The following is a 16039-nucleotide window of genomic DNA, read 5'->3' on the forward strand; positions in this document are numbered from 1 at the left end:
CTGGGTAACAAGAGTGAAACTCTGTCTCAAAAAAAAAAAAAAAGAAAATTCATTGATTAAACTATGAAACTACAAAGCCCAATTTTTACTTTCATTTATTTTGGAATCACAGTGAGGGCAAAATCCCACAACTGGGATTTTGTGGCAAAACCCCACAACTAATTACCACCTACCCTATGAAAGAATTACTGAATTCACAGGAGTCACAGCTTCCTTATATCTTGTAGGTTTGTTCTGCAAAGTCAATTTCTTGATCTAAATTTCATCTTGTAGTTTCCAATACTCTTAAAAGGAATGTTCTAAGGGTGATGTTGTAGGGATACCTACAGATAGAAGACAGAAAAGGCTAATATAGACTAGCATGAAGATAGAGATTGAGGGAAGAAAAGAAAAAGCAATGGTATCTGTAAGTGACTGGAGGCAGGGAGAGGGCAAGGCTGGCAGATCCTAACAAAGATAGGATAATTACTGCTGAGGCATCTCTGTGCTCAAAAGAGGACAGCTTTAAAGGAACATGGTATACCCATTAACATTCAGCCTAACAGGGCTACCTACAAAAACGTCTCACACATGAAGTACTCACTACTATTCCTATATTTTGATCCACAAAATAAACTTTAAAACTAACTCCTAAGTGTTAAGATATATAAAAAAAATCCCTTCTATTTTCTGATGTACTCACATCCTCTTTTCTTTTCCTTCCTCCCAATATGTTAAAGCTGCCTATATAATAAGATCACGGATAAAGGCAGCAGCTTTCTTCTCCTATCTCTGATGTCAGATACAACTATACTCCCAAACAACAATTTTCTTCTCTACCTTCCTTAATCGTCATCTAAGCCTTACCTTACTGTATTTTAAATAAGTTCATGGTGATAAATAGCAACAATACCAACTGACAAAACAGCTGCATCTTGCTTCTAACAAAGCAATTAGTTTATTCCGGTCTATAAGAAAAATTTCAAGTCTACAACTCTTCTTTGCTTTCTTCAAATCTCTCACTACATTTATGAATTGTTTATATTTTAATTTTAAAGCAAAGATAAACGATCAGTAAAACAAGGATACAATTATGATATTCCTGATGCTGGAACTTTGGATGTTTCTGAGATTATCTTGGCATACACTAGAAGGTCTGCATAGAGAAGCTTTTTATATGTACTGTCAGAAATATCTCAATTATTAAGTTTTTCAAAATATTTTAGTAAGATGTAGGTAAAGTGTGGTGGCTACACTTGTAATCTAGCACTATGGGAGGCTTAGGCGGGCAGATCACCTGAGGTCAGGAGTTTGAGACCAGCCTGGCCAACATGGTGAAACCCATCTCTACTAAAAATATAAAAGTTAGCCAGGTGTGGTGGTGCATGTCTGTAATCTCAGCTACTCAGGAGGCTGAGGCATGAGAATCACTTGAACCCAGCAGGCAGAGGTTTTGGTGAGCCAAGATTGTGCTACTGCACTCCAACCTGGGTGACAGAGTAAGAACTTGTCTCCAAAAAAAAAAAACAACAAACAAACAAACAAACAAACAACAACAAAAAAACCCACCAAGACACTTTTTAATAAGATTCAGAATTATCTATTATGTACTTTCCCTCATTTAACCAACATTCTTCCTTGATCCATAGTAAATCCTAGTGATCCCAGTTATATAGAGGGGCTTATTATTCTTTGTATTTAATGTCTGTTTGTTGATATAATCTAAATGACTGACTTATTGATCTACGAGAAAAAATAAAGTGTAAAATTTTCTTCTCTGTTTTTGGTTTTGGGTTTTCTTGAGATGGAGTCTCACTCCATCACCCAGGCTGGAGTGCAGTGGTGCAATCTCTACTCACTGCAACCTCCATCTCCCTGGTTCAAGCAATTGTGTGTCAATCTCCCTAGTAGCTGGAATTACAGGCATGTAACACTAGGCCTGCCTAATTTTTCTATTTTTAATAGAGACAGGGTTTTTCCATGTTGGCCAGGCTGGTCTTGAACTCCTGACCTCAAATGACCCACCAGCCTTGGCCTTCCAATGTGCTGAGATTACAGGTGTAAACCACCACGCCCAGCCTAAAACTTTCTTCTTTGAATGCTCTATATGTCAGACTTTCAGGCATAGCCTGTCACTTTATGGACACTTGAGACTCTCATAGAAGACACAAACATTACCCAACGTAGTAAGTACAGCACAAATTTCAAGCACAGTTGGTCTCTTACTTAAGACTTAACAAAAGCACCAGAGAATTGCTACAGGAAAGAAAACTGGACTGTAAACCACCTTTTTGTCATAACTCAACCTGTGCTGAGAAACAGAAAATTCATTATGAAGAGAAACCCTGTTAGTATAATCAATGTAGCAAAGCCTTCTGAAGAAATACAAGCTTTACAGAACATCAGACAATTTATTTTTATTTTTTATTTTTTATTTTTTTTTTAACTGATGAATTCTGGTGTTGTTTTATTTAGAAGAAGATAATCACTGATTTTAAGATTTTAATTTTTCTTTCTTTTAAATGCCACACTAATTAGACATAAGTAGTACTAGATAATAAAAGTATTTACACATTGAATACAAAATAAATATAAAATAACTGAAAACAAATCAGGTTTTCGTTGACTTATTTTGTTTTCCCTCTGAACATCAGACAATTTATAATAGACAAAAACCTAAAACAAAAATCCTATAAATGTAGTAACATGGAAAAACCTTCAGAATACAGTCAGTGCTTCTTCAACATGAAAGAACTTATACTGGAAGAAGTCCTATAAATAAATGTGTAAGAGCCTTCTAAAAGAAAACAAACCTTCATGATCTAAGCTGAGTGTGGTGGCTCACGCCCTATCCCCAGCACTTTGAGAGGCCAAGGCAGGCAGATGACTTAAGGTCAGGAGTTCAGGACTGGCCTGGCCAACATGGTAAAACCCTGCCTCTACCAAAAAGTACAAAAATTGGCTGGGTGTGGTGGCATGCGCCTGTAGTCCCAGCTATTCTGGAGGCAGAAGCACAAGAATCACTTGAATACAGGAGACAAAGGTTGCAGTGAGCCAAGATCAAGTTAACTGCCCTCCAGCCTGGGTGACAGGGTAAGATTGTGTCTCAAAAAAAGAGAAAAAAAGAAAAAACAAACCTTAATGATCAAAGAGAAATCACACTGAGGAGAACTATGTATATAAGAAATGTGGAAAAACTTTAAGTGCTGAGCTTTGACTACATACCAGAAATCATACTAGAAATTAACGAAACCACAGAATCCTTTGGTAAAACTTCTGCCCTACTCAGCAATGGAAAATTCATACTAGGGAAGAAACCTGAAAATACAGTCTAAATTATGGGAAGAAAAAAAACTTTCTATAAAAATGGCGCCATTATAAAAGTCACATTGGGTGAATAACAGACTTCTGCAAAAATGACTCCAAAATGATAAACAATGGGAGATCATATGCCTGCAAGCTATGTAGTATGGAGTTTTGAAATGGTCATTTATCAATCTCTAATAGTAAATAGGTGAGAAGGTATTGTTTTATGGTACTAGAGACACATCAATGAACAGAATAGACAACGATTCCCACCCTCATGGAATTTACAGTCTTGAAAGGGGATGACAGACTCCAGTCTGTACATTCTTCACTTGTGACAGCCCCTCAACCTTTATCACCTATTAAAACTACTGGGCTGGGCACAGTGGCTGATGCCTGTAATTCCAGCACTTTGGGAAGCCAAGGCGGGGGGGGATCGCCTGAGCCCAGGCATTCAAGACCAGTTTGGGCAACACTGAAAGACCTTGTCTCTATAAAAAATAAAAAACAAATTTAAAAAATTAGCCAGGTGTAGTGGCACATGCCTGTAGTTTTAGTTACTTGGTAGGCTGAGGTGGAAAAAGCTGCTTGAGCCCAGGAGAGCAAGGATACAGTGGGCTGTGATCACGCCACTGTACTCTAGCCTGGGCAATACAGCGAGACTCTGTCTCAAAAAACAACAAAATACACTGAAGATCTTTTAAACAGTTTTTTAAAGTATATGTACAGTTTTAATAAAATTTCATATACAATTATATATGAAGTGCAGACTTGAATACTGATATAATGGACAGAAACATAAAATTAATTTACTAGTTATAGACTCAGTTATAACCACTATCTTTGCATAGTATCTGAGTTTCAATTTTGATTTAATAATAAAAATTCCTTTATTCTCCACTGATGGTAATATTTTAATATATACTTTATAAAGAGACAAGACATCATTTATGTTAATAAAGATTAATACACTAAACTGGCTGACATCAAGGGTTAAATAATCTATTTTTAAGTTATCAGTAGGGAGTTTTGACATAATAGTATCTGTACAATCATTTTGGAAAACAAATTAACAGTAGTTGATAAATTTAAAGATGTTCATGCTCTATAATCCAGTGATTAATGCACTAAATTGTATATAGAAACATAGATGCTAGTCAACAATGTTGAACATCAAAAGCAGGCTAAAAAGACAAAAACAATAGAATGCTATTTACATAAAAAAACTAAAACTGCAAAAGTGTGTGTTAAGAGATAGCTATACTTAAAGAAAAAATATAACTAAATAGACAGGAATGATATAGACCAATAATGGATGGTGATTACCTTGGTGGGAGAATGCAGAAGGGCTTTATCAGTACTGGTTAAGTACACAGGGGTTTACCTTATTATTTACTATGCTTTGTTATGTCTTTAATATATGGCACTAAATTTTAAAAGCATTTTTCTGCCAGATAACAAAGGTCTTTTTATGCTGGCCAGATTTAATATATTCTTAGCGATTACATGAGACTAATACATTAAGAATATTCTGTTTCAGGCACAGTGGCTCACACCTGTAAACCCAGCATTTTGGGAGGCCAAGGTGGGTGGATCACAGAGTCAGGGAGTTTGAGGCCAGCCCGGCCAATATGGTGAAATCCTGTCTCTATCAAAACACAAAAATTAGCCAGGCATGGTGGCGGGTGCCTGCAGTCCCAGCTACTCAGGAGGCTGATACAGAAGAACTGCTTGAACCCAGGAGGTGGAGGCTGCCGTGAAGCTGAGATTAGGTGACTGCACTCTAGCCTGGGTGTCTAAGCGAGACTCTGTCTAGGAAAAAAATAATAATAATTTGGCTGGGAGCAGTGGCTCACACCTGTAATCTCAGCATCTAGGGAGGCCATGGCAGGAGAATCCCTTGAGCCTTGGAGTTTGAGACCAGCCTGGGCAGCATAACAAGACCCTATCTCTAAAAAGATAAAATAAAAAATTAGCCAGGCATGGTGGCACATTCGTATGGTCCCAGCTAGTTGGGGAGGCTGAGGTGGGAGGATCGCTTGGGCCTGGGAGGTCCCGGCTGCAGTGACTTGTTATTGCACCACTGCACTACAGCCTGGGGAACAGAGTCAGACCCTGTCTCCAAAAAACACCTAAAAGTATTTTGGTGCTACACCATTTCTTCCAATAGTTACTGCTGTCAATTTTTAAAAACATTCTCTCACTGGGCAAAAACATTTACTAAACACTATGTTAATCTTCTCATTCTAAATGTTGAGCTTCCACTCTGTGCCAGTTGGATAAAACTGTAAGCAAAAGTTGAGGTTGCAGAAGGTAGAAAACGTAAAACTGTGAAGAGATTTACAAACCACATTAAGATGGTTCCTTATTCTCAGAGCAACAGGAAGCCCTCACATAGCTTAAAATCCAGTGCAGAGGCGATCAAATCAAGTATCTGTATTCACTCTCTTGAAAATCTCACCCACACTTTTAAATACTACCTCTACACTGACATCTTCCAAACTTATATTTCTAGACTGGATTGGAAACATATGCCAGTATATATTCCGTTTTTTTTTTTTTTTTTGAGATGGAATTTTGTTCTTATTACCCAGGCTGGAGTGCAATGGTGCGATCTCGGCTCACCGCAACCTCTGCCTCCTGGGTTCAGGCAATTCTCCTGCCTCAGCCTCCTGAGTAGCTGGGATTACAGGCACGCGCCACCATGCCCAGTTAATTTTTTGTATTTTTAGTAGAGACGGGGTTTCACCATGTTGACCAGGATGGTCTCAATCTCTTGACCTTGTGATCCACCCGCCTCAGCCTCCCAAAGTGCTGGGATCATAGGCTTGAGCCACCGCGCCCGGCCTCAGTATATATTCCTTAACTCAACTTTCTCCTTGGCTGTCTAACAGGCATGTTAAATATGTCCAAAGCCAAACTCTTGCTCTTGCCTCAAAATCTGTTCCTCTAGCCTTTCTCACAAGCGTGCATTATACATTGTATTTTAAATGAATAGCACCCCTAAGAGTTGTAGAGGACAACAATAATTTTTCATCCCAGAGAGTATCAACTACATGCATCTGGCTTCAGGCCAAAAACCTTGGTGTCATACTTGACTCTTGTTTCACATACAATGTCTGGCAACTTCTCATTATCTCTTCCATTCCCACCCTGATCTAAGCCACCTTTATCTTTCACCTGGTCTCCTTGATTCAGTCCTTGGTACCCCACCTCTTCTTGCCCTATGCTTACTTTGCCACATACCCTAATCAGCAGTCTGAAAGAGCTACTTAAGGCCAGGTGCAGTGGCCCACGCCTGTAATGCCAGCATTTTGAGAGAGGCCGAGGTGGGCGGATCACTTGAGGCCAGGAGTTTGAGACCAGCCTGGCCAACACGGTGAAACCCTGTCTCTATTAAAAATACAAAAATTAGTTGGGTGTGGTGGCACGCGCCTGTAGTCCTAGGGACTAGGGAGGCTGAGGTAGGAGAATCGCTTGAACCCGGGAGGTGGAAGTAGGAGTGAGCTGAGATCATACCACTGCAGCATTCCAGCATGGGTGACAAAGCAAGATTGTGAAAGAAAGAAAAAAAAGAAAAGAAAGAAAGAAAGAGAGAAAGGGGGGAGGAAGGGAGGGACGGAGGGAGAGAGGGGGAGAGAGAGGGAGAGAAGGAGGGAGGGAGGGAGGGAGGGAGGGAGGGAGGGAGGGAGGACAGGACAGGATGAAAGGAGAAAAGGAAGGAAGGAAGGAGAGAGAGAGGGAGGGAGGGAAGAAGGAAGGAAGGAAGCAAGGAAGGCAGGCAGGCAGGCAGGCAAGAAAGAAAGGAAAAGAGCGAGCTACTTAAAACCTAACACAGAAAATTTCACTTCTCTGCTCACAACCCTCTAATGGCTTCCCATCGTTTTCACAATCATGCTCAGGGTCCCACCCCATCTAGCCCTCACCCTACCTCTCATCTTCCAGTACATTCCCTCCTTTGCTCACTCACTGTAGCTCACTGGCCTTTGCCCTGGCTTTCCATTTGCCTGGAACACTATTTCCCCCAACACCCACATGGCTTGCTCTCTCACCTCCTTTAGGTCTTAACTCAGATGTCATCTTCTTAGTAAGGTCTTCCTAATCATCCTAATTAAAGTTTCATCCACTACCCTCACATTTCCTATTCTCTTCTCTCTGCTTTACGTTTTTCATGACACAGTCTAGCTCACCTCACTCAAATATCAGATCCAGGAAGGCAGGAATTTTAGTGTTTGCTCACTGCTGTACCTTCAGCAACTAAACTAGATCTAAAAAATCACATATAATAGGCATAGAGTAGGCATTCAGTAAGTATCTGTTGAATCACAACACAAATGTTAAACTCCAATTGACAAGTCCAGTGAAAAAGCAGAGTGCTAGGTGACCCTGTAGAAAGACAAAAAAAGCCTTGCCTCAGAAAGTCAAACTAGAGCTGAGAACTGAAAGATGGATAGGAGTCAATTAGGATATGCACAGGCTCAGTGGTGAGAGGGGCTAAAGGAAGGCTTGCGTATATTAGACCAGAAAGAGAGAGGAAAGATGTGAGATGGGATTGTAGAAGGTAGAAAAAGGTAGAACTGCAAACAGATCTACAAATCACATTAAGATGGTTCTTTATCATCAGAGCAACAGGAAGCCAATGAGGTGTTTCAAGCAGAGCGATCACATGAACAAATACATATGCCGAAAAGATTATCATGGCTACTGGCAATCTAAAAAAGCATTTAGAGGGGTCAGAGTAAATGCAGGTAGATCAAGTAAGAGGTCACTGCAATAATTCACTTGAGAGAAGACGGTATCTTACATTGGGGTGTTGGGAGTAGAGGCAGACTGGACTGATAAGATACTTAAGGGGTTAAAAAAAATCAATGGGATAAGATAAGTGGAGTAAAGGCCAAGGGAATTTTAAGGTTCATTTCTAAGTTTCACAAAGTACATTGGTCAGATGCCCCAAGGGAATAAAAAATTCCCATAGATGTGAATTTTATGTCTTCAAGTATTATTATCTGGATCTTCAATATCCAAGCTCCTAGCCACCGGTGGCTACTAAGCACTTGAAATATAGCTACTTCAAATAAAGATGTACTGTAATTGTTGTATATGTTGGATTTGAAGGCTTAGCAGAGAAAAAAGAATGTAAGATATCTCACTAATTGTTTACACTGATTACAAGTTGAAATAATATTTTGTATGTAGCAGGTTAAATAAAATCATTAAATTCAATTTCATCTTCCTTTTACCTCATAATATGGGTACTAGAAACTAAATATGTATTTCTACTGGACAGTAGTGATCTCATATAAAGCAGCAATACAATTGTTGCAGTTCATTCAAAAGGAAAAATATGTCTAAGGAGAAGACAGCTGAATTTCAGGCCAAAAAATGTAATTTGCATAAAGAATTTCATTTAAAAAAAATTTTTTTTCAGAGAGGTGAGGAAATAAATATTTCTGGGTTTTTTTTTTCAATTTAAATACAAAAGTCATTTTTATTTGTTCATTTACAGAATACATTGTTCTTTTACTGCTAATCCAATGGTTCTATTTAAAGAGCCCTCTGTGGTATGGGGGAAAAGTTAGGAAAACACAGAATTGTGGAAATGATGGAGTCTAAGAGATCATTTCCTACCCCTTCATTTATAGGAACTGAACTGGAGATACTAAGACAGTAAGTAACTTATTTGAAAATCACAGGACTAATACTGCCTAAATCACATAGGACATACATAGAAACTCATACTCATTATAGTGTTCAGGGCTACTATAAACTTGTATATACACCACAATGAATATACTATATTTTGTTCCCAAAAGAACTAAAACAGTATCTATTTTATAGTATTGAATTTCAGGATTATCAATGACTTTGTTTTGGGATACAAAATCACATTGATATTCTTACTACATAAGAGGTTAAGAAAAAAAAGAATCAGATTTTAGAGTCTGAAACCCAGTTCCACCACTTAGTTGTGTACCAAAGACAATTATCACTCTGTTTCCTCGTCAGTAAAACAGAGATACCATCATACTCAGAATGTGAAAATGATAGGAAAACTATACACACACATACTACATCCTTACAGTGAATAGATGCATAATGTTAGTCCCTTTGTTTTTGCTAAAAACAAATGATGTGTTTCTTTATCTTTTCTCTTCTCTCCAAAACGTTAACACAATCATATGAAGTCATAAAATAAAGATGTAAGGGAAAAGTTTACTAGAGTTAGTGGTGAAACCCAGTTTCAAATTTCCATCTTCCCATTAAAAAAGCTTCAAAGCAATAGGTTAATCATTCAACTTCCCTAAGTCTATTTCCTCCAGTAAGTAATGAAGCCAAATCAACAAAAATGATTCAAATACAGCTAACCTATAAACAATACATGGGTCTACTTATACACAGACTTTCTTCCACCTCTACCACCCCTGAGATAGCAGAACAAATCTATTCTTTCTCAGCCTACTCCATGGGAGGATAATGAGGACAAAGACCAGACCTTTATGATGATCCACTTCCACTTAATGAATAATAAATATATTTTCTCTTTCTTATGATTTTCTTAAGTAACATTTTCTCGCTAATTTATTGTAAGAACCCAGTATACAATATATATAACATACAAAATACGTGTTAGTTGATTGTTTATGTTACCAGTAAGGCTTTTTGGTCAACAGCAGGCTATTTGTAGTTAAGTTTGTAGGGAAGCAAAAGTCATAGACTGAGTTGTCACCGAGCAAGGGTCAGTGCTACTAACCTGTGCTTTGTTCAAGGGTCAAGTATAGTCACATTTATGACTCAGTGATGTATTGCTAAGAATGCCACATGGGTTTCTGAGGCTCAGATAATATGTATATAAGTTATAATATAAGTTTCAAACATCTAAAAATTAATATGAAGTATAATTTAACATTTCTAAAACATCTTAATTTGAGATTGATCGTTTTCTATACTTAAAAATAAGGAACATTCTCAAAACTACTTACATCTGGTTGAATAGCTTTAAATACTGGAACATCCATTAATGTTATCTGACCCTGAAATAAAAAGTAAAAATGACAATTTCTTCTTTGGAATGCTATACCAAGAAATGTAACCTAAATTAAAATTATATTCTATACTAAAATTATTACTGAATACTCAATTTTTATAAGGGCTTATAGAAAATAACATGTAGCCCCTGTACCATTAAATAAAATTATTTCTAATTATCTAATGTCTATTTGTATTTTTTTGGAAGATAAATTATGTAAAGTTAAAAAATAAAAATAATTTTAAAATTTGGACAGTCACATTAAATTATAATCAAAAAATAAAACCATATTTATTAGTTCATGCAGCAGTGTTCTTGTTATGATGATTAAATTACAGCTCCTCAGTGGTGTAACATCGGATTATTACTAAAAAGTTTTTCTTCCTAACTTATAAATAAGTAACGAAACTACACGGAAGCCAACACATTATATCTCAGGGCTTTATATGTCATGGACCTATCCCACTTACGGCTATAGATATACAACAAAATTCAACAATATCAAGAAAATAATATGCTATGACCAAGCACGGTTTAATCTCTGGAATGCAGGAGTGGCTTAACATTAGGAAATCAATATATTCTGCTAACAAATTAAAAAAGAATGAGAAAACAAATATATTTATGTTAGTTAAGAAATGTTTTTCTAGATACCTTTCATAATGTTGCAATAACACCTTGACATTTCATGTTTCAATTGTTTAATTAAAAAAGAGCGAAAATGTTTCTTAGATATGTCTTTTTTTTTTTTAACTTTTTTTTTTTTTTTTAAATAAAGATGGGGTTTCACCACGATGGCCAGGCCGGTTTTGAACTCCTGGCCTCAGGTGATCACCCACCTCGGCCTCCCAAAGTGCTAGGATTACAGGCGTGAGCCACCATGCCCAGCTCTTAGATATGTCAATTAAAATACAGTTGGCTTAGAGAAATGGTATAGAGGGATGAAAACAATTACCATAATGGTAATTACGTACTGTTACTTACCAAATTGAAGTGTAACTTATAAAGCTGCCCTAAAAAAAAGGTACAGTTTTTCTTACTTTTCCCACTTTATCCCTCTGTTTGCCCCACATTTATACTACTTTCCCCAATAATTCTCATATCCAGCTTCTTAAAAGCCATCTCTTTTGCTGGACCTACAAATTCTAACTCAATAGAACTAACATGCAAATTATGTGCAAAACCGGAGAAGGCAGAGGTAGGAGGCTTACCGCATATTCTTCTGGCGTAACCTTAAGAACATCGAATACCACAGCATCAAAGCTTTTCTTCAATTCAGAACCTTTGTCACTTAAGGATTCAGAGCTGCTACTTTTCTGTTAAAGTGAAAGAAAATGCAGCCTTTTAAATACTGTCTCACAGTCAAGTGACACAAACTAGCCTGGCCTTAAAAACTGAGAAAACAAAACAGTAGGTTAACAAATGCTGCAGAAAAGCTGAGCGGAACATACTGCTTAGTTCTTAGAGCACCAGATAAAGGGTCAGACAACTTGAAATCTAAAACTGTGATTTTAAATTTTTGGGTTCTTGAATGAGTCATTTCCTTGTGTGTCTGTCTTTATCCCGACAGCCTATCATTTCCTATAAAAATAAATGATTTTAACTAATTCAGTGATTCTCAAATAAGGTAAAGGGAAGTCAGGGGAGAAGTCTTTACAACTACTTAAAATTTTTAAAACTAATTTTTATTACGAAAAAGACAAATTACCTTTAAAACTTAGAAAATATTCAGAATGCTGTTAATTAAAGAGTTATATATGATCCATTCGTAGTTAAGGGATCTGTCTGTGATAGTACAATTAATACTGTTCCTCCTATCATATTATAAATTTAAGTTTTCTCTGCTTAAAAATGAGTTTTAAGTTTGAATATGCTGTGGCTATACAAAGATTGAAAGGTGAATTTTGACCTTGAAAATCTTATTACTGTTAAAATTTTCCACCTCACCTCCACGACATAATAATATATTCTATATCAGTTGGATAAATTCAGAGGAACATCAATATAAGAATATTTAGATCAGGCTCTATTAAATGGTGGTAGAATATGAGGCTACAGATAACAGCAAAAAAATTAACGAACATTTCAATTAGCACAGTATACACAGAACAACCCACCAGCTATTATATATGTCAGTTTTGAGCCCCTGTCATTATACCTCATTTTTGCTTTCCACCCCTTTTAGTAGCAGCTACATACCAAGTATTGAGCCATGATCATTACAAAGAAAGGGACCTGTCATTAATTTTGAAAAATTCTCAACTATTATTACTTCAAATATTTCTTCGGCTTCTTTCTCTCCTTCTGGTGTTCCCATTATACACATGTTACATCTTTTGTCCCACAGTCCTGGGCTATTCTGTTTCTTTTTTCCATTCTATTTTTTCTTTGCATTTCAGTTTGAGAAGTTTTACTGACATACCTTCCAGCTCACTGATTCTTTCCTTAGCTGTCTGTTGGTCACCAGTCTATTGATTAGCTCCCCAAAGGCATTCTTCATTTTTGTCACAGTGCTTTTGAATCCTAGCATTTCTTTTTGATTCTTAAGAGTTTCAAGATCCCTGCTTATATTAACCATTTGTTCTCATGTTGTCCGCTTTTTTTTTTTTTTTCCATTAGAGGCCTTGGCATATTAATTGCAGTTATTTTAACTGCCAGTCTGATAATTGTGAAATCTCTGCCATATCAGTGTGGTTCTGTTGCTTGATTTATCTCTTCAGACTGTGTTTTTTCCTTGCCTTTCAGCATGGCTTGTAATTTTCTGTTGAAAGCTAAAAACTGTATATTGGGTAGTAGGAACTGAGATTGAATAGGCCTTTACTGTAAGGTTTTAGGTTTTGTCCATCATGCTAGGCATTATGCTGTGCTTATAATTTGGTGTTGTTACAGGTGTCTGCGTCTTCAATTTCCTCTAGTATCCTTTTTTTTGGATCCTCTGTTGTCTTTGGGTTTCCCTACAAATACCTTCTCACAATCTGAGCCTTGCAGTTCTTTCAGATGAAATCTTAATATTCTACAGGAACCCTGCTGATGTGATGCGGTAAGGTAAAGAGGGGTGTGTGTGTGTGTGTGTGTGTGTGTGTGTGTGTGTGTGTGTGTGTTTGACGGGGTGCTGGGGGAGAGTGTCCTATACTCCTATGATTAGGTTTCAGTCTGTGACCTTCACAAATGCTTCTCTGCCGGCCTCACTCTGCTTAGGTGAAACAGGAAGTCTAGAGGGGCTTGAAGTTGAAGATTTTTCCTCTCCCAAGCAGGTTAAGCTCTGGTGAAGTAGCTTCCCTTGAGGGCAGGTGGAGAACAGAATGCTCTGGGTATATTTCAATATGGTTACTTTCTATCTGGGTGTATTTCAAAATGGCTACTTCTCCCCCTGCTAGAAGCAGAAGGGAATTTTTCTCTGTCTTTACTGTGAGAAGCTGGTTGGCATCCTAGAGATAACAAAAATCACAAAAAGTGAGAAGAACCTAAGACAGCTCCCAGGAGCTTTTAACTCCCAAGCTAGTTCACAGTCTCCAGAGTTCATCAATTAGAGTTTACGTGGCTCCACTGACTTCTGCTCCTATAAGCGGTGATTCTCTGTATGCCTATCTCTCCAGGTTTCAGGGCATCCCTATTAGTTTGCTTCTGTGATACCAATTCTCTGACAGAGCTAAGAGGATTTATTGATTTTCAGTTTGTTTAGCTTTTTTCCTATTGTGACGACAGGAATAATGAATTCTAAGCTCTTTAGAAATCTGAGCAGAAATCTAAATTCCAGTGAATGAATCCAAGCAGAAACCTAAGGTCCCTCAAATGTTTTATTTCTTGTGTTTAATCTCTGTAACTATGACTAGTTTATAGTGTGTCAACAGCATTATTTTATGTTCCAAAACTAATACAAAATTTTATTCATAATGTTAAGTATTGAAATAGACATCAGTTAAGCACTATACACTAATCCAATAGCTGTCCAAATAACTAGATGCATTCTGTCAGGTGAATACATGACTCATAAATATAAATCAGTAATTTTCTCCAAGTTTTTAACTCATTCAAGACAAGTTAGTAAATTATTATGACTATTTTATTGCTTATCAAAAAGAATAAACACTTCTTTTTTCCTTCTTAGCCACTACAGCTTAAAAAATTACTAGTGTGCATTTTGACGTGCTTCCCTAATACTAGTAATAAATTGGTAATGAGACACTAAGCAATAATGTCCAGTAAGAGAATAGCAGTAAACTGCAAAAATTTTTTCCCATTCTGTTGGTTGCCGATTCACTCTAACGACTATTTCTTTTGCCATGCAGAAGCTGTGGAGTTTGATTAGGTCCCATTTGTCTATTTTGGCTTTTGTTGCCAATGCTTTTGGTGTGTTGATCATGAAGTCCTTGCCTATGCCTATGTCCTGAATGGTTTTGCCTAGATTTTCTTCTAGGGTTTTTATGGTGTTAGGTCTTATGTTTGGATCTTTAATCCATTTGGAGTTAATTTTAGTGTAAGGTGTCAGGAAGGGGTCCAGTTTCTGCTTTCTGCACATGGCTAGCCAGTTTTCCCAACACCATTTATTAAACAGCAGTAATTCATTCAAGGCATGACTCAAAAACTACTGATACTTCTAAATGTCTGAAAACAAGTTCACTGTAATTCTCCTACTGACAGAAACTTCAAGCACAAGTTAAATATAAAAGGTACTGAGAAAAGAGAAGACAGCCAACCCAGATGAAGTATTTTATTCATTCTGTAAGCTTATCACTTTTATAAGAAATTTGTACTTGAATTTACTAGATCTGTATTTTAAGAGAAGGTGGAAAACACAGCTTTTTAATTTTGTTTTCTTGCCACAATAATCAGACAATTTAAAGGGCAGATTTTCATTCTTACTTTACATCTGGCTAATATACTATACTCTGACGCCTGATGTACTTCATTCACTTTTAGAAAAGTCAACAGAATTGTTCGTACAAGTGAAATGATCTTTTATTTGCCAAATATTTGTATTCTGCTTCCTATGATACTAGAACAGGTATTTCCGGATATATAGTTAAAAACATACCATACACATACATACATATAACACATTCAAGAAATATGGTTATAAATAGATGAAGAAAACAAACACATATTACAAACATATAAACATAATCCTATGGTTATAAATATAAAAAACGCTAGGTATAAATTTATAGAAAAAAATTATAGAAAGAGGTTTTTCTAAGTGATAGTTTTAAAAATAGGAAAGCTCCCATCTGTTTAAGGGATTAGAGGAGGGTTTATTAAAAGCACAGCATTTGAAATATGTTTGAAAGACAAATTTTTTGTGTGTGCAGTGATGGGGAGGGGACACTAGAATGGGAATAAAAATTCCAGCTAGAAAAACTGGTCTAGGCAAAGTTAAGACAGAAGCAGCAAAATGTAATGGTTCATACAGACACCAGCAAATGTAGTATACTCTCGTAAGAATCTAAGTTTCAAGCAGAGGATCAGTAGGGGGTTAAATCCAAAAATTTGGAGCCGTTTTGAAGAAAGTCTTGAATGAAAGGCCAAGGGGGCATTTGAATTTAATTAGAAGGCTTCTTCTGGGAAAAGATAAACTTTAAGAGTTGCATTTTAAGAATACTAATCTTAAATTTCAGTGGAAGGATCAGAAACAACAAAGAATACAAGTGCAACAGCCAGACTAAAAGGCCATGGCACTAATCTAGACAAGAAATAATCAATGACCAAACTAAGATGGTAGTATAGTCA

General features: G+C 36.8%; 1 protein-coding gene across 4 annotated transcripts in view; it reads right to left on the bottom strand.

The window, feature by feature from the left end:
* Positions 1-16039, bottom strand: part of RALGPS2 (Ral GEF with PH domain and SH3 binding motif 2) — a 189654-nt gene that overhangs the window by 126328 nt on the left and 47287 nt on the right. For all 4 annotated transcript variants that reach the window (XM_003925334.4, XM_003925333.4, XM_074390145.1 and 1 more), the window contains 2 exons: positions 11524-11628; positions 10266-10316 (listed from right to left, as the gene is read on the bottom strand). In XM_003925334.4, the coding sequence (XP_003925383.1) occupies positions 10266-10316; positions 11524-11628 (156 nt within the window). The remainder of the gene's footprint in view (positions 1-10265; positions 10317-11523; positions 11629-16039) is intronic.

Source organism: Saimiri boliviensis, chromosome 19 (assembly GCF_048565385.1).
Source record: "Saimiri boliviensis isolate mSaiBol1 chromosome 19, mSaiBol1.pri, whole genome shotgun sequence".
Lineage (NCBI taxonomy): Eukaryota > Metazoa > Chordata > Mammalia > Primates > Cebidae > Saimiri > Saimiri boliviensis.